The sequence below is a fragment of the Glycine soja genome, chromosome 19, assembly GCF_004193775.1.
Source record: "Glycine soja cultivar W05 chromosome 19, ASM419377v2, whole genome shotgun sequence".
NCBI lineage: Eukaryota > Viridiplantae > Streptophyta > Magnoliopsida > Fabales > Fabaceae > Glycine > Glycine soja.
This window is the reverse complement of record NC_041020.1, coordinates 34852871-34878566: the sequence shown is the minus strand read 5'-3', so window position 1 is coordinate 34878566 and position 25696 is coordinate 34852871. Positions and strand designations below refer to the sequence as shown.

The 25696-nt window shown below is 35.8% G+C and overlaps 3 protein-coding genes and 1 pseudogene across 3 annotated transcripts; all 4 read left to right on the top strand.

Annotated features, from left to right (window-relative positions):
* Positions 1 to 7876: 7876 nt before the first annotated feature.
* Positions 7877 to 9949, top strand: LOC114398782. Its single transcript, XM_028360928.1, has 4 exons — positions 7877 to 7996; positions 8171 to 8401; positions 8799 to 8896; positions 9736 to 9949. Exons 1-4 carry the CDS (start codon positions 7877 to 7879, stop codon positions 9740 to 9742), a joined length of 456 nt encoding a protein of 151 aa, XP_028216729.1. The 3' UTR covers positions 9743 to 9949.
* A 2177-nt stretch (positions 9950 to 12126) lies between these two features.
* LOC114398189 (TNF receptor-associated factor homolog 1b-like) lies at positions 12127 to 12506 on the top strand. Its single transcript, XM_028360359.1, has 2 exons — positions 12127 to 12193; positions 12284 to 12506. Exons 1-2 carry the CDS (start codon positions 12132 to 12134, stop codon positions 12489 to 12491), a joined length of 270 nt encoding a protein of 89 aa, XP_028216160.1. The 5' UTR covers positions 12127 to 12131; the 3' UTR covers positions 12492 to 12506.
* Positions 12507 to 13760: 1254 nt separating this feature from the next.
* On the top strand, positions 13761 to 17584 carry LOC114399420 (mitochondrial phosphate carrier protein 3, mitochondrial-like). Its single transcript, XM_028361606.1, has 6 exons — positions 13761 to 14316; positions 15179 to 15540; positions 15668 to 15711; positions 16633 to 16847; positions 16942 to 17066; positions 17159 to 17584. Exons 1-6 carry the CDS (start codon positions 14002 to 14004, stop codon positions 17223 to 17225), a joined length of 1128 nt encoding a protein of 375 aa, XP_028217407.1. The 5' UTR covers positions 13761 to 14001; the 3' UTR covers positions 17226 to 17584.
* A 133-nt stretch (positions 17585 to 17717) lies between these two features.
* On the top strand, positions 17718 to 24107 carry LOC114399421 (annotated as a pseudogene).
* Positions 24108 to 25696: the final 1589 nt, after the last annotated feature.

Genomic DNA, 25696 nt, shown 5'->3' with positions numbered 1-25696 from the left:
GTCTTCATGAATAGGAAACATTTCTTATGATGTGTCATGTTGAATATTTCTTAGAGCATTTATAATATATAATTGTTTAAATGAATTATTTATTTTAAATTTGTGAGTTTTATGATACCACATATTTAATAATTTTGCATAAAAATTTATGTCAATACTAAAGTTGTTAGAGTAAGTACTTGAGACACATTAAATTTTTATTGAAAAAATTGTTCTTTTTTTATTGCTTAATTATATAAGTAACCCACTTAAACAATACAATGTCAAGTAATCAACTTCAATGATAATATTTGTTAAACATTATTGCTTAACTTTAAACAACTCATTTAAGCACCCCACGTTAAGAGATGCTTTTAAGGAAGTTAATTGATGGTTAATTATATGAACTAACTTGATTAATAAAATTTAATTTCACTATATAAAAAATCATTGTTTTCTCTTTTGAAAAATGAGTTCTTCATGAGAAAAAGTTATTTACCAAATGAATCTTCTATTAGTCTTTCATTAATTTTCTTTTGTTAAGTGAAAATTTTATTTCCTATTTAATCTTTTTAAATATCGTGACTTTTTCATTTAATTATTTTAAATATCAATAGTTTTCCATAGGACTTACAATCAACTAAAAGAGAATAAAAGTTTAGCACAAATTAAATTATTTTGGTTTTAATTTTATGGTTCATCAAGGAAAAGAAACCTTGACTAATCTGAAATTTGATCGAGGGGTAAGTAAAATCTGATTAAAAATTATTTTCACCTAAAATCAAACTTTAATAAAAATAGATTAATTTAAATGTTAAATATTATTAAAAAAATTGAAAGAAATTTAGGTTATTTTTATTTTATTTTTCTGTTACATTAAAAAATGAAACTAAGGTCCAGGAAACATTACACCAATAGGCAAGAAGTTAGGGAACAACATCAAAGATACAAAATCAGGAAAGAAATCAAAAACACGAAAATCAACATTAAGTAAGTAAAAAACACGGTTAGTGTTTCTTTTTATAGAGGTTTTTACTTTTTAGCTTGGGTTGTTGTCCTTGAGGTCAGCAAAAAAAATTATAGACAAGAAATTAGGCAGAGAAGGCGTGTCCCAAAAATTAACATATTTTTTTTAAAAAAATATTTAATGATTTGATATTACTATAAAAAAATGTTAATGGTTAACCAATATTACGGTTGCGTGTCTTGACAAATGAAGAGAATACATTAAGGTATATATTGTCAATAAAGATTAAATTAAAATATAAGAATGGCAAGATAGCGGCGATTGATGATTCCAACATTATGGCGGAAAGAATATAGTCTATGGTATATACCACATTACCACCGCCCTCGACTCGTCCCTCTTTTTAGTCTTTACAACATATGCAACAAATGCCATTCATTCTTGTTTTAATTACAGATGCACGACAATTGAGCATTCCAATGAAAAATAAAATCTTAGAATATGCTTCCAAGAGGAAATCCTCGAGATGGTTTATACTACCGATATGATCATTTAAGCCATTATAATTACATTCAATTGCGAGAATTTACGTGAAGTGATAAATTTAATTTTTACTAGAGTAAATTACAATAGTTACATTCCCTACTTTCTGTTTGGTAAGATTAACAAAATCTGCTTATTTTTTCTATCTCAGCGTTAACTATTAAATTATTTGAAAAATTTTACAATGATACCCATTATATATTATATTAAATTTTTTAATTGTTTGAAAAATATTATATCATGTTCTTCAATAAAAGAGGTTGCTTGAAACATTTTTTTTAGAACACCAACTCATGTTATTTCTTTCAAGAATTGGTCAACAATACAAATAGGAAGTTGATAAAAATTATGAAGACCAAAATCTAGAAACCCTAACTAAGCCATGAGCCACTAAATTGGCTTGTCTCCTAACAAAGCAAGCTCTATAGTTTGGGAGAGACTTCAATTGATCACGACTCTTTTTCATGATGCAACCAAAAACATATGTCTTCTTTGCCTTGTGCCAGAGACAAGGTAATCTTCTGACAGTAAACCTCTATGATAATGTCTTTTAGGAGTTTATTCTTAAGCCAACTAATAGCTTCGAAAAAAAGCTAGGGCTTCATCTTCATGAACTTGGGCCAAAAAGTCCATGCAGAGCACACGAGCTCCTTTAAATTAAAACACCCCATTCATCACCTAAGCACATCCCCACGCCCATCTTCCCATTAGCTTAAAAAAAAAAGTTGTGTCCACGTTACATTTGAGCATCACACATGCACTTAGTACTTTAGCTTTCAGGGATAGAAAGTAGAAGCTTAAACACAAAATCATAGAAGCTATCAACTTGATCCATCAATGGGGAGATCTGATTCCAAAGGTCTGCTTCGATCCAACATGCTTGCATCTTTGAACAATTTAGGGGTTGCTTGAAACGTTAAAAAAGCAAAAGTTAGTATAATTTCACAAAACTTTAGGCTGTGTTAATTTTTTTAATAAGAATAAAAATAACTCATACAACTATTTTCATTTAAGAAATTATATTATTATTTTATGGTATTATATTATTAACAAAATTATATTTATTAAGAATATCACATTACAATTATTTAATTTGTTTGTTATAATTTTATATAAAAGTAAAAAAAAATGGTGATGTCTAATATTGGACGTTTTATTTTGGTTGTTGTAAAATACTGAGCGTTTTATTTTATCAATGCATTTTATTTTAAAATAAAATGACTTAAAACACCTAGTATTACAATTTTTGTATATTTTTATATTGTTTTCATAATAATTTTTTTTTTAAAAAAATTTAACCTGTGTCTTTAAGACATTTATCAGTAAGACTCTCCTATGTGTTTTTTTTCTTGTCTTTCAAGGTTTCTACATAAAAACTAAAAACTAAATTAATTTTTTTATTCTAATAAAATACTTTTAGTTATTAGACACCACTATGTAAAAAAAAAAGATAATACTTTGATAAAAAAAAAAAAGCTAATGATAGCAACCTAGACTCAGAGGTTAATCGCAGGCCCAAAAGAATTATCAAAAGGTCACAAGGGTGGGAAGAGTTTATTCACTAAATGATCGGACCATCACCAAAATTCTGTTAGTAGTGGGATAAATATCTATTAGTGGTATTTGTTAGTGGTTGTCCCCTAGTGCCTAGCCATTCTATTATGCTTCCGTGATGCTTATTTTGTTTTTATTATTCTGTTATTGTTGTCCTTATCCTATTAGCTCATGTAGGCCTATAAATAGTGAGATATCAATGAAAAAGGGACAAGAATTTGCAAGCTAAAACACTATCTTCTCACCTTTCTTTTTGGAGGTATTTCCTGACCTCGAATATAGGAAGCCATTATCCACTGAGCTCCATCATTTGGTGCTTTCATTGATCCCTCCCCATGGCCAGTAATACTCGTCCTCATTCCTTGTCTTGCGTCGAGGAGGTTGTGACCCTCTTGACCTAGAACCAAAGCGCATTCACCTCCACATAGAGCTTCATCCATTCCAAAATTGGACGAGGTTATTTCTTGTCTTCACACCCTGGAAATAGCTTCACCTCTCCGTTCATTGCGGCCCCCACCTCCCCGTATGAACCTTAAGGTTCCTCGCTTCGACGGGATTGATGCCATGTCTTGGATATTCAAGATTAGTCAATTTTTTTACTACCATGGTACCCCTAACGACGAACAACTCCAAGTCGCCTCTTTCTACCTTGACGGGCCAACCTTCAGCTGGTTTCAATGGATGTTCCGTAACGATTAACTGCCCTCTTGGTCTGGTTTTCTTCAAGCTTTGGAGATGCGTTTTGCACCTTCCTTCTACGATGACCCCCGCGGCACACTCTTCAAACTCACTTAGCAGGGCTCAGTTAATGCCTACCTTTTCGAGTTTGAAGCCTTTGCCAACTGTATTGTCGACCTCCCTTCGCCATTCCTCCTAAGCTATTTTATTTTCGGTCTTTCGTCGAACATTTGTCGGGATGTCCTCGCCCTTCAACCATTGTCCTTGGTTCAGGCCGCTGCCCTTGCCAAGTTGCAGGAGGACAAGTTCAATGACTCCTGTCATCATTCTCGCCATCGCCCCTCCCCTTCCCTCCCGCCATCTCCCATTTCTTCTTTACCCTTACCACAACTCCATCCCTTCCTTCCAGCCCCACCAAAAACAACTTTCAAAAAGCTTACCCCAGCTGAAATGGTGTCACCCCTGGTCCCCTGATGCTCAAACGACCTTCGACACCCTCAAAAGGGTGATGACTCAGACATCAGTACTATCCCTCCCCGATTTCAATATTCCGTTCGTTCTGGAGACTAATGCTTTTGGTATGGGCATGGGTGTTGTGTTGATGCAAAGGGGTCATCCAATTGCTTACTTTAGCAAGCAATTTTTCCCAAAGTTGTTGTGTTCTTCCACTTATATTCGCGAGTTACACGCGATTACGGCCGCCGTGAAATGTTGGTGCCATTATCTATTGGGCCACTCTTTCGTCATCTTGACGGATCATAAGAGCTTGCGCGAGTTAATGACCCAGCCCATTCAAACACCAGAGCAACATATTTACCTCACCAAGCTATTGAGGTATGATTATACTATCCAATACAAGGTAGAACATAACAACGTTGTGGTTGATGCCTTTTTGCGCATTCATGAACCATCGCCAGAGGCTTTCTGGATTCTAACAGTGCCCCATTTTCAGTTCTTTGATGACCTCAAGCGCGAGCTATTCCAAACAGAGGAATGCACCTCGTTATTCAATTCTGTCTGCAACGAGCCATAGAACAACCCTAAATTCAAAATTAGGGACGACCTTCTCCTCTACAAAGGACACATTTGGCTAAACAAAGGAAACTCATTTGTCACATTATTGCTGGAGGAATATCATAAGTCTCCTCTTAGTGGCCACATAGGTTTGACAAAAACCTTGAGTCGCCTTCAGCAAAACTTCTTCTAGACCGGCATGAAACAAGACATCTGGTAGTACATCACACAATGTTCAGATTGCCAACAAACCAAATACGTCTCACAGAGGCCTGTCGGCTTGCTTCAACCAATTCCTCCTCCGTCGAGCCCATGGGAGGACATGGCCCTCGATTTTATCACTGGGCTTCCCAATTACTAGGACGCCACCGTCATCCCGACAATTGCTGATCATTTTTCGAAGGGTGCTCATTTTGGCATGCTTCCCACTCACTTCACAGCACATAAAGTGGCCCAACTTTTAATCAAGATCGTTTGCAAGCTCCATGGATTTCCCAGGAGCTTGATCTCTAACAGATACCTATCTTCATGAGCCGATTCTGGCACGAGCTATTCAAGATCAACGACACTAAATTGCGTATGAGCACGACCTATCACCCCCAGAGTGACAGCCAGACCGAGGTGCTTAACCGTGTGGTGGAACAATACCTGCACAGCTTCGTGCACCATAAACCTTCCTAGTGGGGAGAGTTTTTATGTCTTACTGAATGGTGTTATAACACCTCATGCCATTCTGCCACCAACTTATCGCCATATGAGGTCACCTATGGTAAACTGCCGCTCAGTATTCCCAATTATATATCGACTCCTCATCTATGGAGGCAGTCGATTTCCTGCTTACTTCTCGACAGGATATGTTCATACTCCTCAGGAGAAAACAAGAGCGTGCCCAGGAGAAGATGACGAGGTCTGCCGATAGCCACCACTCGGACTTCTCCTTCTCCGTTGGTGATTGGGTCTACGTGAAACTACGACCCTACCGAAAGACTTCTCTGGTTGGAAACAACTATCAGAAGTTGGGAAAATGCTACTATGGACCATATCAGGTCATAGGAAGGGTGGGCCCAATAGTGTACAAGTTGGCTCTCCCATCTTCTACGAAGATCCACCATGTGTTCCATTGCTCGTTGTTGAAGCCCCACAATGGTCCTATGGCCTCGGACCAGTCATTACCACCAACAACTTTGGACAATTAGCCCATCATTGAGCCTCTCACGATCTTGGACCATAAGTGGGACAATCCAGACCCACCTCAGCTGCGTGTCCTTGTCCAGTGGTTGGGCTTGCCGCCAGAAGATTCGACTTGGGAAAGTTGGACTGAGTTACAAGCCCGTTACCACCTTGAGGACAAGGTGATTCTTAAAGCAATAGGGATTGATAGCAACCTGGACTAAAAGGTTAATTGCAAGCCCAAAAGAATTATCAAAAGGCCACAAGGGTGGGAAGAGTTTATTCACTAAATGATCAGACCATCACCAGAATTCTGTTAGTAGTGGGATCAATATCTGTTAGTGGTATTTGTTAGTGGTTGTCCCCTAGTGCCTAACCATTCTGTTATGCTTCCGTTATGCTTGTTTCGTTTTTATTATTCTGTTATTGTTGTCCTTATCCTATTAGCTAATGTAAGCCTATAAATAGTGAGATATCAATGAAAAGGGGACAAGAATTTGCAAGCTAAAACACTATCTTCTCACCTTTCTTTCTGGAGGTATTTCCTGACCTCGAACACAGGAAGTCATTATCCACTAAGCTCCATCAGTTGACGCTTTTAATTTAGCTACCTTTGGTTTTTTAACGTAAAAGAAAAACCCTTACACTTGATTACACTTAGAGATTGAAGGAAAGTGTTGGAGGTCTCGGAGATGATTGCGGTGACAATTAACTTGCTCCCAGATTTTAGGAGCCTTGATTTCAACCAGTGGTTCTTCAAGAATTTGGAAAGGAATCATACTCATGATTATGGAGAATGGAAGCAACTATTGCCATGGCTATCAAAACCTATGGCGGGAATCAGACTTCACTACAAAAAAAATGACATATACCTACAGAAACTTTTGTCTACACACATAAATTAGTGTAGGTAAAAGTAAAAAAAAAATACTTATACCCACAATTATTTATCATAATGTAGGTAAAAGTCAAAAAAAAAAATAAGATAAGGTTTTCAGGAAATGATAAAAGAATTCAAGTCTCTATAAGGCCATAATAAATAAATTTTATTCACATGAAAACCAATTTTTTTCTGAGCAGCAAAGAAGAAGACTAAGAAGAAGCAGAAGTAGAATCTTGATAACGTCTGAGGATCCGAGGAAGCAAAACCCTAAGGCATTCGCCTTTTCTTCCTCCAACAAAGCCAAGTGCTTGCAATCACGCGCCGTCGAGAAAGAGCAGCGCCGCCTCCACGCTCCCGTCATCGACCGCTCCTACGGCGAGCCTGCTCCCTACGTCGTTGTCGTGCAGGGCCCTCCTCAGGTGCATATTATTCTATTCTCTTTTCTTTCTCTCGAATTCAACTCAACACAACGCAATTAGTTGCTAATCTTGCTCTGATTTCAGGTTGGGAAGTCACTGTTGATAAAGTTTTTGGTTAAGCATTACATGAAGCATAATTTGCCCGATGTGAGAGGTCTAATTACCATCGTATCAGGTCTGTGATTGTTTTTTCTATACCCATGCTTTTATTTGTTTATCAATGCATGTGTGTATTTCAGAATTTCTCTGGACTTGGTTAACGATGATTGTTGTGTATCACATATGTCAGGGAAGCAAAGGCGGGTGCAGTTTGCAGTTTGTGGAATGTCCGAATGATATCAATGGCATGATAGATGCCGTGAAGTTTGCCGATCTAACACTTCTTCTTAACGATGGAAGTTATGGTTTCAAAATGATGAGTTAGTTTTGAATGATGACAGGTTTGTGAATGTGTTTGTTCTCATGTCGAGGTGCTACTGTGTGATTTTCTTGAAGTTTGGTTCAACATTAGTTTTTATATAATAAGGATGCTATTTTTTGAGATTTTACTTCACTTACAGGAAACCTTTGAGTTCCTTAACATATTGCAAGTTCATGGGTTCCCAAGGGTCATGGTCAAAAGGCAAATGCGTCATCAAGAGCTCTAGGTGATGAACATGGCACAATTTAATGAGTAGTAATGCTAAGAATGTTGAACAGAATGACAAAATAGAAGCTTTGGATAGATATCAGCCTGGGACTGGTTCTGATGAAGATGAAGATGCACCAAATAGTACTGCTAAGAATGGAGTCCACTTGCAAGAACATATTGATTTTCATGATGGAAGATGTAGGAGAAGAGCATGAAAAATGAAATGAACTTTATTAGGAGCTGTATTTTCATCTTCATCAACTACATTTTTTTGATGCTGCTGTTATTTAAATCTTTAATTTGCAATTGCAACACTTCCTTCCTGTAGTTAGTGGAAGTTCAGGGCTGCAGAACAGTTCCTTTGTTTCTGGCATGAGTACAGGAATGGGTTGTTATATGGCTGGTACCTATGCAGACTGTTTCAGCTTAATGAATTGTTCCTTACAGAGCCTCAAAAGGCTAGGATTTATCATTACTATGTACCTGTCTTTCTCTGGTGTGAACAGCAGATTACTGAGCAACAGTCGAAGTTTAAAGATGGAGAAGATATACCTCCTTTAGTGGTATGCTACATACTTGTCAGTCTCTCTGCCATAGTGTTATTTATTTTTATTTTAATTTGGAAAAACTAGGTAACTAACTGCTCCATAATTCATGTAAATAATTCAATAATATTATTTCCTACTCCTTAATTAGACATATATACACACCAGTTTATCTTCAATCAGCTGTAAAAGACACTTGCACAACTAACAATTTACTCGTATTTAATCACTGGATTTAGTTAGAAGATATTTATGACTAATTGTAAATAACTTTCAAGATCTCAGAGGGGCAGAAAATCAAAGCCAAGACATCCTCTCGTATATAAAGAGTGTCTTTGAAATCCAATGATAGGATATTTATGTACTTTCTAGTTTCTAAGTACATCATTCATCCATTTCTTTTGTTGTTTCACAGGATGTCTCTTCCAAAGCAATCATCAATAGAGCTGAATTGAGTTCTAATTATAGGACATCCAGTGGCTCTGATATGACATTGTCAAGTTCTGATGACAGGTTAGATTTTTAAATAGCTGTGAAACCTTCCATTGGAGTTCTTAAATTGAATATTTCATGGCTTATAGAGTACAAGATGTTGCTGAGTTACTTGACATGATGGTTAAGGATATTCCTTTTTCAGGAATTTGTTAGTGTATAATTTAGTTTTTTTATTTTAAAAAATTCTAGCAGTTATAATGCAACAATAATATCAGAGTATTTCATAACTCTTGTACCAAAAAACAAAACTACTACGACCAATTTTTAATGTCCACAAATTATTATGTCTATTTAAAACACTCACATGTTAAGAAAATCGTTATTTTATTGATGTTTGTTTATTTGGGTAGAAATGGAGTGAAAAGAAATAGGAAGAAGGTTTTAGAATTTGAGTTAGGAGTAATTGGCGTAAAATTGTTTAGTTTGATAAAAAAGATTTGAGTTTGAATGTTAAATACTGAAAATTAAGTTATAGCACATACCTAATTAAGAACCTTTTTTTATCCGAGTAGCTGAAATCTTCAATATAAAATATACTTATAAACTCAAAGACAGTCATTGGATTGTCCTTTTATAGGCATTATTGGGTGGATATTGGGTAGATATATCCCGTGCAGAGCACAATTAATTGTAATGGAATACTTATCAGTGATTGAGAGGAAAGAGAGAGATTTCATACTTGAGACTCATATTTATATATATATGTAAGTTTGGGTAGAAAAGTCAGCTAGACAATTAATAAAGTTTGATGCGTAAGTAGAGCAGACAACTTTGAAAATTGGGGCAAATATACTTTTCTACTTTCTATATTTCTTTTTTTGTATCTAACTCCGTCCTTGGTCATCTCCGTATTGCAGTTCCTAAGAGGTTCAGGCTTGCAAAGGACACAACATTTGGACAAAGGCACTTGAATAAGTGGAGTCAGTCATCAATTTCCTTATGGATGGTAAGGACATATTTATTAGGAAAAAAAAATCTCTTAATTAGCCTTTAGCTAAATTCTGAATTTTGAGATTTTAGTTTGCAAGTGACACGTAAATTAATTTCAAAGTTCCTCATGCTTTTGTACTCTGCTCGAATCAAGTTAGCTTCTTCAGACAATTCTTTGGATCTGTTAAAGAAAGTTAAATAATAAAAGTTTCCTTTTAATTTGTTCACTGATATATTAAGCGAAAGTCTGGTTATTGATTGTGATGAATAAAGTAGAAGGAGGATAATATAAGTTCTTTTATAAATATTGTTTGAATTTGGAAGTTTTTTCCCCTTGAATTAAAGCACCATGTTACTCCCTAAATTTTTATGTCAAGAAAAAAATTGGCCAAATTAAACCTTGAGCATACTGAAATATAAACTTGATTTGGGGTTTTTATCAAAAAGTTCAAGTTCTAAAAGATTCTAAAAGACATGTTAAGATAAGATTCTAAAAGAATGTTCTATACAGAGATCTATTGTAGAAGATAATCCTAAAGTAACTTATAAAATATTTTAGAATGAGTAAGTAAGTTTGTATTTATAAGGAAAATTTTAAAGAATTATTTGTAGCCATTGGATTAAGTGATAGTTGGCAAAATTCTAACCATTTGTTTAGGAAAAATTATTACTATAAATAAGGATGATATATTAGAGTTTAAATAAAGTCAAAATCAAGCCAAAAATCAAAAAGTGATCATTTGTAAAGTAATCTCTTCCTTCAAAACTTTCTAATCTCTTTCATTCCAATGTAACGATATTTTGGATTGCCAATCAGTCCTCTTTCATATGATGAAATGAGAATATTCCAATTAAAGAAAATAGTATTAAAAAGAGATAAATTAAACCTTCATATTGTAGGGACCTTTTAACTCTAAGTCACATGCAAACCCAATTAATAAGACCAAGCATGATACATAAGTATCACTTTTTAAACACTTAATCAAATACTCATGATTTTATTATTATTATTATTATTATATCACATCATAATATCTATAATATATTTTATTCTCGTTTATCTATTACTATGTGTATAATGACTCATTGGATGTTGGATGCCCATCCATACTTTTCCAATAAGACCCTCCTCCTCACATTTCTAGCATTTAGCAAGCCATCACCATAAATAAAAAAGCCACACTAAGCTCATTGTTCAATCTGTTCCCTTTCTTTCTTTTTCATGTTAGCAAGTACTCACGGAAACACAGACACCACAGCAATGTCTGGCTCCAGAAAGAAGCTTCTTCTGAACACCGTGCCCATGAAACTAGGTTGCGGCACCTGCAGAAGACCAAACCTGTGTCGCATATTCCACCCAAAGCCAAAACCCAAGAATCTTAACAACACTTACCGAAAGCACAAACATTCTTCTTCTTCTTCTTCTTCTTCCTTTTTTTCAGGCCAATGGGGTGGTGAGGACAAGTGTGACAGCACCAGCACCACCCCCACCCCCACCCCCACCAACACCACATTCTCAAATCCTATCGCTGCCTCCTCTCGATTTTCAAGGTACACGGATTTCAATTTGCGTCTTCTCGCGTGCTTTGAGTTTCATCTTTTGATTCTTTTGATTAAGGCATCATGTCGCAGGTTCTTTTGTTTCCTCCTATAATTCAACTATTTCATTACATTCATTCAGAAAAATAAAATAAAAAATTCTAATTTTTTCGTGTTTTTTCTTTCGATTCTGTTGCTTAAATTTTACTTATGTCATTAAAGTTTGCATCTAATATTTTAACATTTTCTTTGGCATAATATCAAGTTTGCTCAAGTTACTCGTCAATTTTATTCATGTGTGAGTACAATGTATTTTTGACAGCATGAAAAGTAACACGTTGAGGAGTTGTGCAAATGATGAACACCTTTACATAGCCTTCATTGTGTACACTTTTAGGTTGACATGATGGTATTCAATGTAATGTTCATATACTGATGCACTCTCTGTTGATATCATTGTACGTCATTGTAATAAAGTTGTGGCTTTCAGAACTTTTGCGGGAAAATAAGAGAATGTTGGACAAATCAGTTAGAGAAATAGAATGAGAGAGACAAGATTTGCAGTCACAGGAGAAGAAACTGATTTTGGAGATAAAGAAAAGTGCCAAACAAGGCCAGATGGTATGGTGATCGTGTTTTGAACTTTTGCTACTATTTGTTGCCTTGTTTGCTTTAGCTTTTGGTTAGAGCATTCCCTATGCTAGCTTAGTTGTTCTTTATTGCATATCTATAATACCCTCCTCTGCCCCCTAAGGTGGAGGGTGAATTTGAGTTTTCAATGGTGATGAATGACCACTACAAGGGGAACTCTTTTTTAAATTACAAAGTCCAAAAGTCACCTAACAGGTAAGTATATAATGTAATGTTTCTTTTAGGTGGATGAATATCAATGGTTAGTCTGTCATGTTAATTTGATTTGGCACTGCTTATCTGTAGAGGTAAGAACCAAGTAAAAGCATCATGTAATGTGGGCAGTTGGACAACAGAAATGGATAGTCAGCCATCCGGTTCTGCTGCAGATGTTGTAGATGTTAATGAGTCTGGAAGTAGCAAGTTAGGTGGATCCGAGCCTGAGGGTGTTGTTCTCTGCTTGCAGGATCGATTAAAGTGGCTCGATCAGCAGGTCATCAGAAAGGTTGTATAATTTCCAAAAGCCTATCCTTTCATGATTTACTGCGATCACTATCTACATCCTCTTTTTGTCTATCCTTCCTTTCAAGTTTTCTGTTCTAAGTGCTGCTCCCTCATGATAGATTACCTGTTAACTTTTTCATATTTTTTTTTACCATCAAGGACAACCTAGAGTGTTTTGCTAATTGAGAATGACTTTAAAAGAAAAAATTATATTGGTCTTAAAAATGAGAATGACTGTACACCCCGGTTTATCTTATTTCTTTGGGATTTGGAAATGAGATGAAAATAAAATTTATCATCAAGGCTGAAAACCAATTTGATGCTTTAATGTTTCTCTTGTTTAAAGGTTGGTCTGCATTATAATTGAAGTATTCATGGGAAAAAATATGTTTATACTTTTCTTCTTTCTATTATGATTTTATTTTTAAATTCTTCCATTCTACTATCATTTCTATTAGCTATGTAGATGTCAAGATTAAATGGGCTTTGTAATCACATTCTTTTGCACTTTCAAGGCTTTCCACTCCTACAAGGACATGTTTTAGTTACTCTTCTGATGCTAGTGACATTCGTCAAACAAATCCTTAATGACCATGATGGAGATATGTGTAAGGTGTCTCTCTGGTGACCCAACTGAAAGGCCTTCTGTGAAACATATTCTTTGGAATTTGCAGTTTGCAGCCCAAGTTCAGAATTCATGGAGAAGAGACTCAAGTGCAAAAATTTGTGTCAAAAATATTTTTTTTTAATTTTTGAATTATGATTTTAATCTCTTTATTTTTTTATGATTTTAGTCTTCATTTTTTAAATCATAATTTTTTTTATTTAATTCTTAATTTTGTATATATATTTCATTTCTTTTATTTCATTACAATTAAACACTAGATCTAACATAATTTTTTTAAAGTATCATCAACAAATAATTTGATTAGTTAAAATTTAAAGAAAATAAAAAGGGCTTAATTGAACATTAATATGAGTTTTATTAATGAATGTGTTAAGAAAATTGGTTAAACAATTAAAAGATAAAATATTTATTATGAGATTCCTTGGAAAGCACCAAAAACATCACTGATCAGTATAATTTTATATATTTTAATAATATTTTTCAATTTAATTTCTTAACGAATAACCTAATTAGCATTTGCTTGTAGTATTTCTCAAACTTTATTCTGGATTTTCTTTCTGATTTTTAAATCAAAAGCAAAGTAGTTGAGTAGCAAGCAGATTTCCATTTCTCCTATTATCTAGTGTCAAGACGGTAATTCAGACACGTTAGCGGGGGCATATTGTCCGCAAAACAATTGGCACCACCAAACCAATATAAAGTAGCACGAACGTGCAGCCAATGGCGCACAAATCTCGGAAGCAAACGCAGCATTGGGAGATAGAAAGAGAGAGAGAAAGAGAGAGAGAGAAAGACCCTTACCCTTCTCTATCGCTCGCTTTCCTTTGACGCTTCTGACCCTTGCTTTGTCTGCGTCTTCCTTCTTTCTTTCTTTCTTTCTCTGTGTGTCGTAATGGCTCTCCCAGACTCTTCTTCCCGTCGCAACTCCCTGATCCCCTCCTTCATCTACTCCTCTTCCTCCAAAACGCTCCCTCTCCACCACATGCTCAACACCGCCTCCGCTGCCGCCGCCGCCGCTCCCTCCCCGCCGCCGGCCAATCTCGACGCCGGATCGCGTGGCCTCATGATTCCCTCTCCCAGCGAGTCACGCAAGATCGAGTTGTACTCCCCCGCCTTCTACGCCGCCTGCACCGCCGGTGGAATCCTCAGCTGTGGCCTCACTCACATGACCGTCACTCCTCTTGACCTAGTCAAGTGTAATATGCAGGTCCTCTCTCTCTCTCTCTCTCTCTCTCTCTATATATATATATATATATATATATATATATCGATCTGACATACCGTGCTTAGATTTAACTCTCGTTCCGCTCGATTGTGCTGTGTTTGTTACTATTTTGCTTCGTGATGGTTTAGATCTGCGGCTTGGACGTGATTCTCGCGTCTTCGTTAATTAGATCTGGTACGCTTGGAAGTTGTGTTTAGTTGAAGCATCGTTCGCCTCGTATTTCCTGACGTTTCTAGCTCGATTTCAATTTTTTTATTTTTCATTTCTAGTTTCGGACGTGTGCTATCCTTGTCTTTCTAGTTTCATGATTTTGCAGTTTTTTTTCCCGATTAAATCTGTTAGATTATCTAGTTTCACGATTCCGCGAGAGAATCTTCGTTAGGCTCATCGTTACATTAGAAGAGATGGAAGTTTGTTTTTGTTCAAGTGCTGAATCTGTAATTGTGAATAGTCGTGATTTGTGTTGTAAGTTGTAATGTTAAGGATTCAGCTCCTCAGTAGTTTTAATCCGTTGAGGTGCTGAGTGTGATTCTGCGTGAGAAACTTCATCTGACACATTGTTACATTAGAGCCGTCTTGAAGTGCTGAACCTGTAATGATTAGTTGTGATTTGTGATGTAATGTTAAGGATCCGACTCTTCTAAAGTAAGTAATCTTAGTTTGTGTTGATAAGAAAGTCAACTTTTGATATTACATGCGCATGCATAGAATTATGGTTGTGTTGGAATATTACTTACTTTATAAGTACTTTAGAGGAGTCAAATCCTAATGTTAATTTCTAGTGCATGGCATTGGAATTGGGGTTGTTACTAGGATTTGTGTTTGAATTGGTTATTGATTTCAGATTGACCCTGCTAAGTACAAGAGCATCTCGTCTGGTTTTGGAGTTTTGCTTAAGGAGCAGGGATTCAGGGGCTTTTTTCGTGGCTGGGTGCCTACCTTGCTTGGTTATAGTGCTCAGGGTGCTTGCAAATTTGGATTTTACGAGTTCTTTAAGAAGTACTATTCTGATATTGCTGGCCCAGAGTATGCAAGCAAGTACAAGACCTTGATCTACCTTGCTGGTTCAGCATCTGCTGAGGTTATTGCTGATATTGCTCTTTGCCCATTTGAGGCTGTGAAGGTCCGTGTCCAAACTCAGCCTGGTTTTGCAAGGGGTTTGTCTGATGGGCTCCCAAAATTTGTCAGATCTGAAGGAACCTTAGGGTATGCTTACAAATGCTGTTAACTCTTACATTGTTTTTGGTAGAGGATGTACTATAATCTTTCTTTGTTGATCTATGCTGAGAATTAAGATTAGGATGCCATCTTATGCAGTGTCTTATGATTTCAGGCTGTACAAGGGGTTAGTGCCTCTCTGGGGACGACAAATTCCATGTAAGTTGACCATTCATATAGTTTGTAGTTTTCATTATACTGTTTAGTGCCCTCTTACTGAATTGGATGTTTGTGCATTGTTCAGTATCATTTGGGTTACCAGAATAGATGAGGTGTTTTAGTTTGTACTCCAACTTTTAGATATTTCAGTTTACTAAATTCTCATACCCTGATGGTTGAGCCAGTGTGGCACTTCCTTGTTGCATTACAATTCACATTTAAAAACTGAATATTCCTGTCTGCTTATTTGCTTTGTTAAAATTTATTATTATTTAGTATTAGCAATGATTTCTATTTACCAACATGACTATAGATTAATTTCTTGGTTGAAATTTAGAAAATTCCTTGTAGAGTAGTTCAAAATCTTGCTTGCTTAGGATTGAAGGGTATAAGTTGTTTAATTCTGTTTGCTGTCTTTGTACAAATTTTTCAATGATCTTATCGTGTTTCTGCTTTATCAATTTCTTTATGAAGTTGCTGATTAGTTGCCTTTTTTTTCCTCCCTTGGAATTAGTTGTCATTTATTGTAGATTTTGGATGCATATGCCTATAAAACCCTGATTATTTACACTATATTATGATATTGATACCACATTATTGGTACTCAGCATTTCCATATTGCAAAGTATGGTTGGTTTGGGTTGTTTGTTTTTCTTAGTTTTTTTTAAATCTTATTTATGCTGCATTTATCATTATATGGAATTGTTATTTTTGTTCTGTGCTCTTTACTCAGTTTAAAAATTTAATTTTGTCTGTTGAGAAATGATGCTATGTGTCATTGTGAATATTGGTGGTGAAATTTGATGTTTTGTGCTGTATTAGTTTGAGCTTTGTTTCATTTACATCTTATAACTTGATATATAAAAGGTCCTGGTACCTGATAATAAAACCTGTATGACATAAAAATGTTCTTTCTTGCAGACACAATGATGAAGTTTGCTTCTTTTGAGACCATTGTTGAGCTGATCTATAAGCATGCCATCCCAACACCAAAGAATGAGTGCACCAAAAGCCTGCAACTTGGTGTCAGTTTTGCTGGTGGATATGTTGCTGGTGTACTTTGTGCAATTGTGTCTCATCCTGCTGATAATCTTGTCTCTTTTCTGAACAATGCAAAAGGAGCAACAGTTGGTGATGTGAGTTTCAGACTTGGTGCATGTTTAGTGTCATTGTTTTGTATTACATCTGTTTTTGACGAGTTTCTTTGATTTTATATACTATATAATGCAGGCGGTGAAGAAGCTTGGTTTGTGGGGTCTCTTTACGCGTGGTCTCCCCCTCCGAATTGTTATGATTGGAACTCTTACTGGAGCCCAATGGGGAATATATGATGCATTCAAAGTCTTCGTCGGATTGTAAGTTTACACAATTGCTAGTCAATGATAGGGTTCCATTCTTTCATTCCTTCATCATGGACGTGCTAATGAGATTTTTTCCCCCTTCCCAGGCCAACCACTGGTGGTCCTGCTCCTGCAGCTGCTCCAGCTCCTGGTTCTGAGCTAGCAAAGGCATAGAATGTCCAATGATGACAAGCAACAATGTTTTACGAAACTTAGAAAGCCAGTGAATAGGGACCATAAATAAATAGAGGACTGCTGAATGAAGTTGCTTGAGTGGAACTCAAGCTTGGTTGGATAATATTCTTTTAAAGTTCAGACATTGTTTCCATTTTTCTTATATTTAAGTATTTTGAATTTTTGGGAGGATGGTTTTGCTCTCATCCTTCCACTTGCTGAAAACTTTGTAGGTAGGAATGATATAATTTTGCATGTTAGGTTCTCTACATGCCAATTGTCAAACGGGAACACATTTGTTTTCTTGTCTGTGCATAAGCACCGACACATATGCAATGCCTAGATTGAGATCATTTTTACTCGCTAGTTTTACTTGATTATTTGTCGTTTGGAAAATATACATCTTTTTTGTTGCATTACGTTTTATTGTATTGCTATCATCAGCTCTCTTCAACGACTGTTATCATGCCAGATTCATGAGTGAACTGCCAGACATTTCATCCCTTGGTTCCTGGGACAAATGCAAAAATGATGAGAATATAGTTTGTTGCGCCGCCATTACAAGCGATACAGAATCCAGTCACCTATCGATATGCTGGACTTCTCCTTTTGGGTCTTGAATGATTTTGAGCTGATGCATATATTAAGATTGCACACCAAAAGCCACGAGGTAACTCAAAGCTCTATTACTGTTTATGATAGCTTGTGGGTCGCGTTTCAATTTTAGTTAGTGTGATTCACACGTTTGACAGTTTGCTTTTTTTTTTTTTTAAAAAAAAAAGGTTAAGGGTCTGGCTGCCCTAAGAAGGTAAGAACATGATTCAAGCTCATTGAGCTGGGATTTGTAAATAACCAATTCCGAGAAGAGGCCATCGGGTGGGTTCTCAGTTGACTTTAATTAGGACTACGAATGAATTTGATTATGAATATCGGAAGCGAGGAATTCAGTTTTTTTCATTAACTTGCAAAATTTATTTTACAGAGAAATTTTTTTTAATAGCTTTTAGCTGTTTTGGAAGTGCTTTTTTTAAAACATTAGTTTTTTAATTTTTTTATATTTATCTTTTTTGTTCTCAAGTATTTATTAGTTTTTCTTTTTAATATTTTTTATTTAATATAAAATTTAACTATTTTTATCTTTTATGTAATTTTATCAAACATTTATGATTACATATTTATGATTCAATAATATGATTTTTCAGTTTTCAACTATCAATTATCTTTTCAACTTCCACTTTAAGTAATTTTTAACTAATTTTGTCAAATATGGAGTGTCTCACGCTTAAATGGTGTGTTAACGTGGGCGCTGAATATTTCTTAGCTAGAGAAAATATTTCGATGGTCATCATTTCTCACCATTAATACTTGTGGGATGTATATGCTACTATTTATGAATTTATGATTTTGATTGTTTAAGATCCTCTGCAATTACTTTTCAAACTGTATGCATCTTGGCCCTTAAGGCTAAAGTTTTTTTTATAATTTTTTTTATAAATAATCATATGCTGCTAGTGAGAGCCATTGGATTTAAATTGCACAGGCTTCTACTGACAGCTTGATTATGTCCATTGGTCTCTGTGGCCGTGATGTTTGATTTCTTGCCATTGGATGCATCTACTGATGGCATGATCGTGTTGGTTGGATGGGAGATCTTATTTTTCTATAAAAAAGAGGTTACAACTTAGAAGTTAGAACGGTTTTATCTTTTCTCCTTTTCCCTTCACCAACATTTGATTTGGTTTTCATTTTCTCATTTCGTTGCAAGTCTTCTACACATGTTATAATCGTTGTAATTGTAATATATATATATATATATATATATATATATATATATATATTTAATATACAAAATATTTAATTTTAAAATCTCAATGCGAGTGATTCTTTTAGAAATTTATTATCGAAATAGGCTTGTTTTAAAATATATGGCAGGCATAAGTCTGTTTTGACCAAAGATTGGATCAAACAGAAAATTTGAAGAGTGTTGCTAGGTGTACCTAGCATTTTTGTTGGTGCACCCAATACTTGAGGTGAAAAGCCCGTAATATCCTTGACTTAATTTTTTTAAAAATGCATGACTTTCTCTCCCGCTATTCTGTTTCTCTCGCTGCATTTCGGTTTCTTCTTCCTCACACTGTTTCCTTCTTCTTCTTCCTCAGACCGATTCCTTCTTCTTCTTCCTCAGACCATTTCGTTCTTCTTCTTCCTCACCTCAGTCATTTTCGTATTTTTTTGCTGACCTCACCGGCGTCTCCATTTGTCACCATTGTCGGGAAAGGTTGTTCTTCTTCTTCAGCCACGAACCATTGTTGCCGTGAAGAGGAGCTTGTCATGAAGAGGTTGCGAGGTGCATTGAGGAGGTTTTCGTGAAGAGCAACACCACTGTCCACCGTCGAGGGAGCGTCGTCACCGTCCACCGTCGAGGTAAGCGCCGTAACCATGTTTCCGCCATTGTTGTCGGAGTAGGGATGTTTCGAGTAGTTTACGGATCATGTTGATCCGTAAGCATCTTCCGAATCAAGTTGATCCGGATGATGCTTTCGGATCAACATGATTCGTAAATTACTCGAAGATAGTTTACGGATCATGTTGATCAGGAAACTTCAATCTTAATTTTAAAAATTGTTGAATATTTCAATCTTAATTTTAAAAATTGCTGAATATTTGATAAATAGTGAGTTTTTTTTTTGAAATTAGGAATTTTGGTTATTAGGATCACCTTTGAATCTATGCTAAATATTTGATAAATAGTGTCATTTTGGAGAATATCAATTGTTTCAATTGGATTTAATGCAAAAATGTAATTGCCTTACATAATTGTCACTTAGCATCATAAGTTGGGGACTACCTAATGCACCTGCTGCCAAAATGACATCACCCCTTGAACTTGAATTCTTGGCTTTGTTTATGTATGGTTCATAGGTTTCATCCAAGGTGCCATTACTTTGGATGAACCTTATACCCTTAGCTATAGTTTCATTTGTCTAACCTTATATCCCTTGAACTTGAATTCAGGATTGAATGCTGAATTGGTGACTAAAAAAAACTAGTTAAGCACTATTCAGATAATGTATTTTATAAATATTCATAGAAGAAAATAGGAATGTAAAATGAAATGAATTTATTTCTTGAATCCAGAATGGATTTATGTATCAGCTATTGGAAAAGCTACGAGAGTGTCTATGGAAGTTAAAGTACATACTGATAGAAGAAATTTAATGTGTTCTATTTTTTTAAACCAAAAGATATAGCTCAATTATACAAACTTGAACAAAGCGAGGTGGACAGGATCAATCATATGGCATAACAAGTATAAAAAATTAGAACAAGGATAGCTAATAAACCTGCACTAGCATTGATGCAAATAGAGCGCCAACCAGCCTTGAATTGACATCGCCATGGTAAAAAAAGAAAGATTAATTCTGTTATATTAATTAAGATGTCTAAAAGCATAAGCACATTAACATAACCCATAATTATGGTGTAAGCATCATGTTGAAAATATATTAAAAATTACAGCTGAGAGTATGTTAATAACATTTTTTAATAAGAATATAGGATATTGATTAACAGTTGCCTGAATGAAATTATGATTGTTACTTGATGAAGGTGAAATACAACATCAAGTTTAAGAATAAATGAAAAAGAAAACAATTGTAGGATGAATTGGGAGAGTAACTAGTCGGGTGGCATTGGCTAGTGGTAGGGAAGAACAATCCAGCTCTAAACCCCAAAAAAGTTCTTCTATTGGCGAATGTCATTTTGCAGTTTAGTTGCAAAGACATCTCCATGTTCGCTACTGCTATTGCAATTGCTTCCCAATAATAATAATTCTTCTACGCTATGTATGTCCAAATGTTCGTTCTAGCAATCATTCTCACAGGATCTGTGCAACAAAAAATATATATTTTAAAATGATATATATCAACATTGATTCTCTGATAATGGCAATGGCATGGTAGAGAATGGTTTAAGATATGGAAAATCAATCTACGCACCAAGATAATCGTTGGTTTCCACATGACTAGAGATTTGTGAGCAGTGGATAATGACTCAATCAAAATTTTAACCACATATTATAGGTATAAGTTTAAGCTAATTATTGATGAAAAAGAGTAAAAATACTTGTTGCTTAATTCTTTGAAACAATCACAATCCAATAGAAACATGTTTGTTCAATACAATGATACATTGCATGATGGTTTTTTGTTTTGGGCAATATTGACAACCGTAGGATGAAAGTTAAGATTGGGTTGGACTAATCAATTTTGCTAGGTATTTAGGTTAACTAAGAATGGCCTAGGTAGAAATGTCCTCACTCGTCCCATGTCAAGGGTTGTTGCTTCTTGCACTTCCCAATTGTTTTCTGTACTCTTTCTAGAATTGTTTTGACCTTTCAAATTAATCATTCCGAAAGCCAAAAAGAAAATACATTCCAGAGTGTCCATGGAAGTTATGAGAGTGTCTATGGAAGTTTTGACCTTGTTCCAAGCAGCTTTGCATACACATTCCTCAATGCAATCCCGACAACTTGTGTGAGTTTGAGTAGATGAAATTTGCGTTAGAGCAATGAAATTTGAGTGAATGAAATCAGTGATGAAATTTACGGTACTGATTTGCAGATCATGGTTAGGGCCAGAGGATTAGGTTGTGCCTTAGGTCACGTTACTTGCAGAGGTGTGGGTAGAGGAAATCGTGATGATTATGATGATGCTCTGCAGCGTCAACGACCTACCGCATCCGCACGAAGGCAGCGAGTACTTATGACTGCTGCGCACGATGAGCCAGTGGTCCCTGCGCCAGATGTAGAGGTTGATGTATTTCCGGATGACCTAATGGCACCAGCTGATGTAGAGGACACTGGTGCAGACATTCCTCTAGACACAGGGCCGCAGGCTGCTGAGAATGAGCATGAGGGATTTCCGGGTGGTCCGAACGACCTATCCGTGCTGACCCAGTATGCGGATCACGTTGCTTGTAGCGTATGGACGAGAGAGGTATTTATAATATTTATTTTTAGTTACTTGTTAATTATACTTTATGATTGAAATTAATTTTCCTTTAAATGATGATTTTAACAAATTTTGCGTTCTTTTATACTTCAATTCAGGAGCGTCCTGAGTTGAAGTTATCCTCTCACGGGAGGAAGGTCCATACTTTAGGCAGGTCTGTCCCTGCCATTGAGGGACTAGTTGCTGGGACAGGACTAAGTCCTCTGATCGCATGTTCGGTAGACACTGGCGATAGGACAATTTTGTCCTCATTTGTCGAGCGGTGGCACCGGGAGATGTCTAGTTTCCATCTCCCTGTGAGAGAGGTGACGATCATGCTGGACGACGTCTCATCACTTCTGCATCTGCCCGTGGTTGACGACTTGCACGCCTTTCAGCCCTTGCATGTAGATGATGCAGTTCAGATGTTGGTGGACTTATTGATGGTCTCTGCAGAGGCTGTCAGGGCTGAGACAGGGCAGTGTCGTGGACCGTACGTACGCCTGCAATGGGTATATGATATCTACGAGCACCGATGCCAGGCAGGTCATTGGACAACTGCGGCTCGCGCATATCTTCTTCATCTTCTGGGTTGCACTCTGTTTGCTAACAAGAGTGCAACCAATGTGCATGTTGTATATTTGGAGGCCCTTCGTGACCTCAGTTAGACCGGGAGGTACGCTTGGGGAGTAGCTGCGCTGGTGCATATGTACGACCAGATGAACGATGCCTCTATCAGCAGCAGCCGACAGCTTGACAGTTACATCACATTACTGCAGGTAACAAACATGTTTTTCATTCGTTGAGGTTCAACAATGTTTAACTTTAAATTTTGTTAGACTTTCATTATTAATGTTTATCATTTTGATGTTACCTCTGTAGTGTTGGATATACGAGCACTTTCCCTCAGTCGCGGAGTCCACTGCTGATCAGGACTACTACGAGGATTCACCGCGTGCCTGTAGGTGGATTGCGACGAAGAAGACCATGAAGAGCATATGTACACCGGCGTACAGGGAGCGCCTGGACCAACTCTGGATTTTGGATGTCTGTTGGATCCCATATGGGGAGCACCGACCAGTCTGGGACTTCCATTTGATTTCATTCTATTCCGGTCTCCTGGGCTGGGGGCCCGTTGCTGTGTATTATCGACCAGAGAGGGTCGTGCGGCAGGTTGGATACACCCAGACCATTCCTGCTCCGCTTGTCGATTCATGGGTGTCATATGATGATATACACGACAGGTGGATTCACTACTCGGATCATATGGTTCCAGCTGGTGAGGTGTGCACTGTGTCAGGTCAGTGTGTCAGTGACTACATGGACTGGTTCTTTCGCATCTCGCATCCTTTCATGACATCAGACCAGGCATCAGATCCTCTGCCAGATGGTCATGCTCCGCATCCCCGAGTCATCCCTCAGGCCCCACAGACAGATATCCCTCACGTGCCGGAGCCAGGAGCACCGTCGACATCTGCAAGGCCCGTTGTGGAGGAGTCTAAACATGCAGTGGTAAGTAATACTAATAATTTACGTCATTTACGTCAATATTTTCATAATAATATATGTGATCTGTTTGTTTTATATTTAACAAGAAGTTTGCCATGGGATTGTTGAGAGGTTGGAGCGCCATCTGAGCTTAGGGGTGGTCAAGCCAGGCTCATCGACACATGAGGTGATCGAAGAATGCCTCAGGATGGCCAGGAGTGTTACACAAGACCATCTAGTATATATTAGGTCTCGACGCAGGCGGCGCACGGACCAAGCGTAGATTATTTACATATTTTATATTGATATTCGATGTATATACAGATATTGTACTTGAACCCATTTCATTAGTAATGTTGGTTTTATTTATTTCCATTAGTAATATTAGTTTTATTTATTTCCATTGATTGTGTATTCCCTTTGCGTAATCTAGCTTCTAAATTTTTATAATTTTATTCTATCAAATTAAAAAAAATGTTTTTTTAATTTCTCTCCTCAGATAAAAATCCGTATTTATATTTTATAATTTTATAATTAAGCGTAACATTTATATTTTATTTTACGAGACTAAAAAATATTTTATTTTAATAAAAGATGTGGTGCTAAGGGAGAATGTTTAATTAGAGTGTGGGAAGCATGATGTAGTTATCTAAGTATCAATGCTTAAATATTTTATGTGGGTCAATATATTTGTACCTTTAAGAAATGCTACGATATCAAAACATAAGGTTGAGAGATTATGTGTGGGGTTTGTATTAATAACCTTTTTGAAAATTATTGGCTAAGAGTGGTAATTTGTTCAAGTTGTCAAGAGTAAAAATAATGACGGGTTATAGTGAGATTTATTTAAGATGTTTAAAGAGTAAAAACTAGATATTTCTAGTTAGAAAATGTTATAACACACACTTTTAAACACAACTTTTTGATTGGATTAAATTTATTAAGAACCACAAAATCTTGAGCCTTACAACTAATTTAATGAATCTAATTTTGAATTATTTGTGGACACACATGCTTAACAAACTTGTAATTAAAAATATTTTATAATTTTACTCTATCAAATTAAAAAAAATGTTTTTTTTTTAATTTCTCTCCTAAGAGACTAAAAAATAAAACCTTCTAATTAAAAAACTTGTAATTAAAATATTTTATAATTTTATTCTATCAAATTAAAAAAAATGTTTTTTTTTTAATTTCTCTCCTAAGAGACTAAAAAATAAAACCTTCTAATTTGAGAGACTAAAAAATAAAACCTTCTCATTTGAAGCATCATACATCATATTAAATTACTAATTGACTCATATAATTTATTTATTTTCTTCATTTCTATATTTTGCATCAGAGTTAAATGTACTTTATTAAATATTTTTAGTTAGTTCAACATTAAATTATTTTAAATTGATGACAAAATATATTTTAATTAAATTTTAATTTTATAGTAGTTTCTTTACAAAAAATGAACTACTCGGTTATAAATAATTAATTGTTATTTTTCGGTTGTTGTAGTTGTTTTTTTTTAATTTAAAATAAAATTGCAAGACTGACAAAAAAGTAAAAGTAGTAAAAATCAAATTTAACAGAGAACGAGAAGTCATATTCCATTTCCAGAAAAAAAAAACGATTATGCGATACATGAATTCAAACAGTACATTAACTTCAACATAGTCGAATGAAATTAAATTTGCATCAAATACTATAACTAACTCATGTTAATTTTGCGACAAGGACAATTTGTCTTCCATTTCCGATACAAGTTTACTGAAAAAAGCTAAAATTTCTATTGGTCCTATCTTTTTCCACTAGTTAGACTCAATGAACACCTTCATCACGTCATCGTTGGTTTTGAGTTCTATTATTTCGAATTTTATAACTTTTTTTGAATACTCATGGTGATTTGGTTTCCAAAAAAACAATCGTCTTACCATTTGTGTTTCATCAATACCATAAGGGGGAATCCCAGGAGGCGCAACTTGCTTGATCAAATCCTTCGGT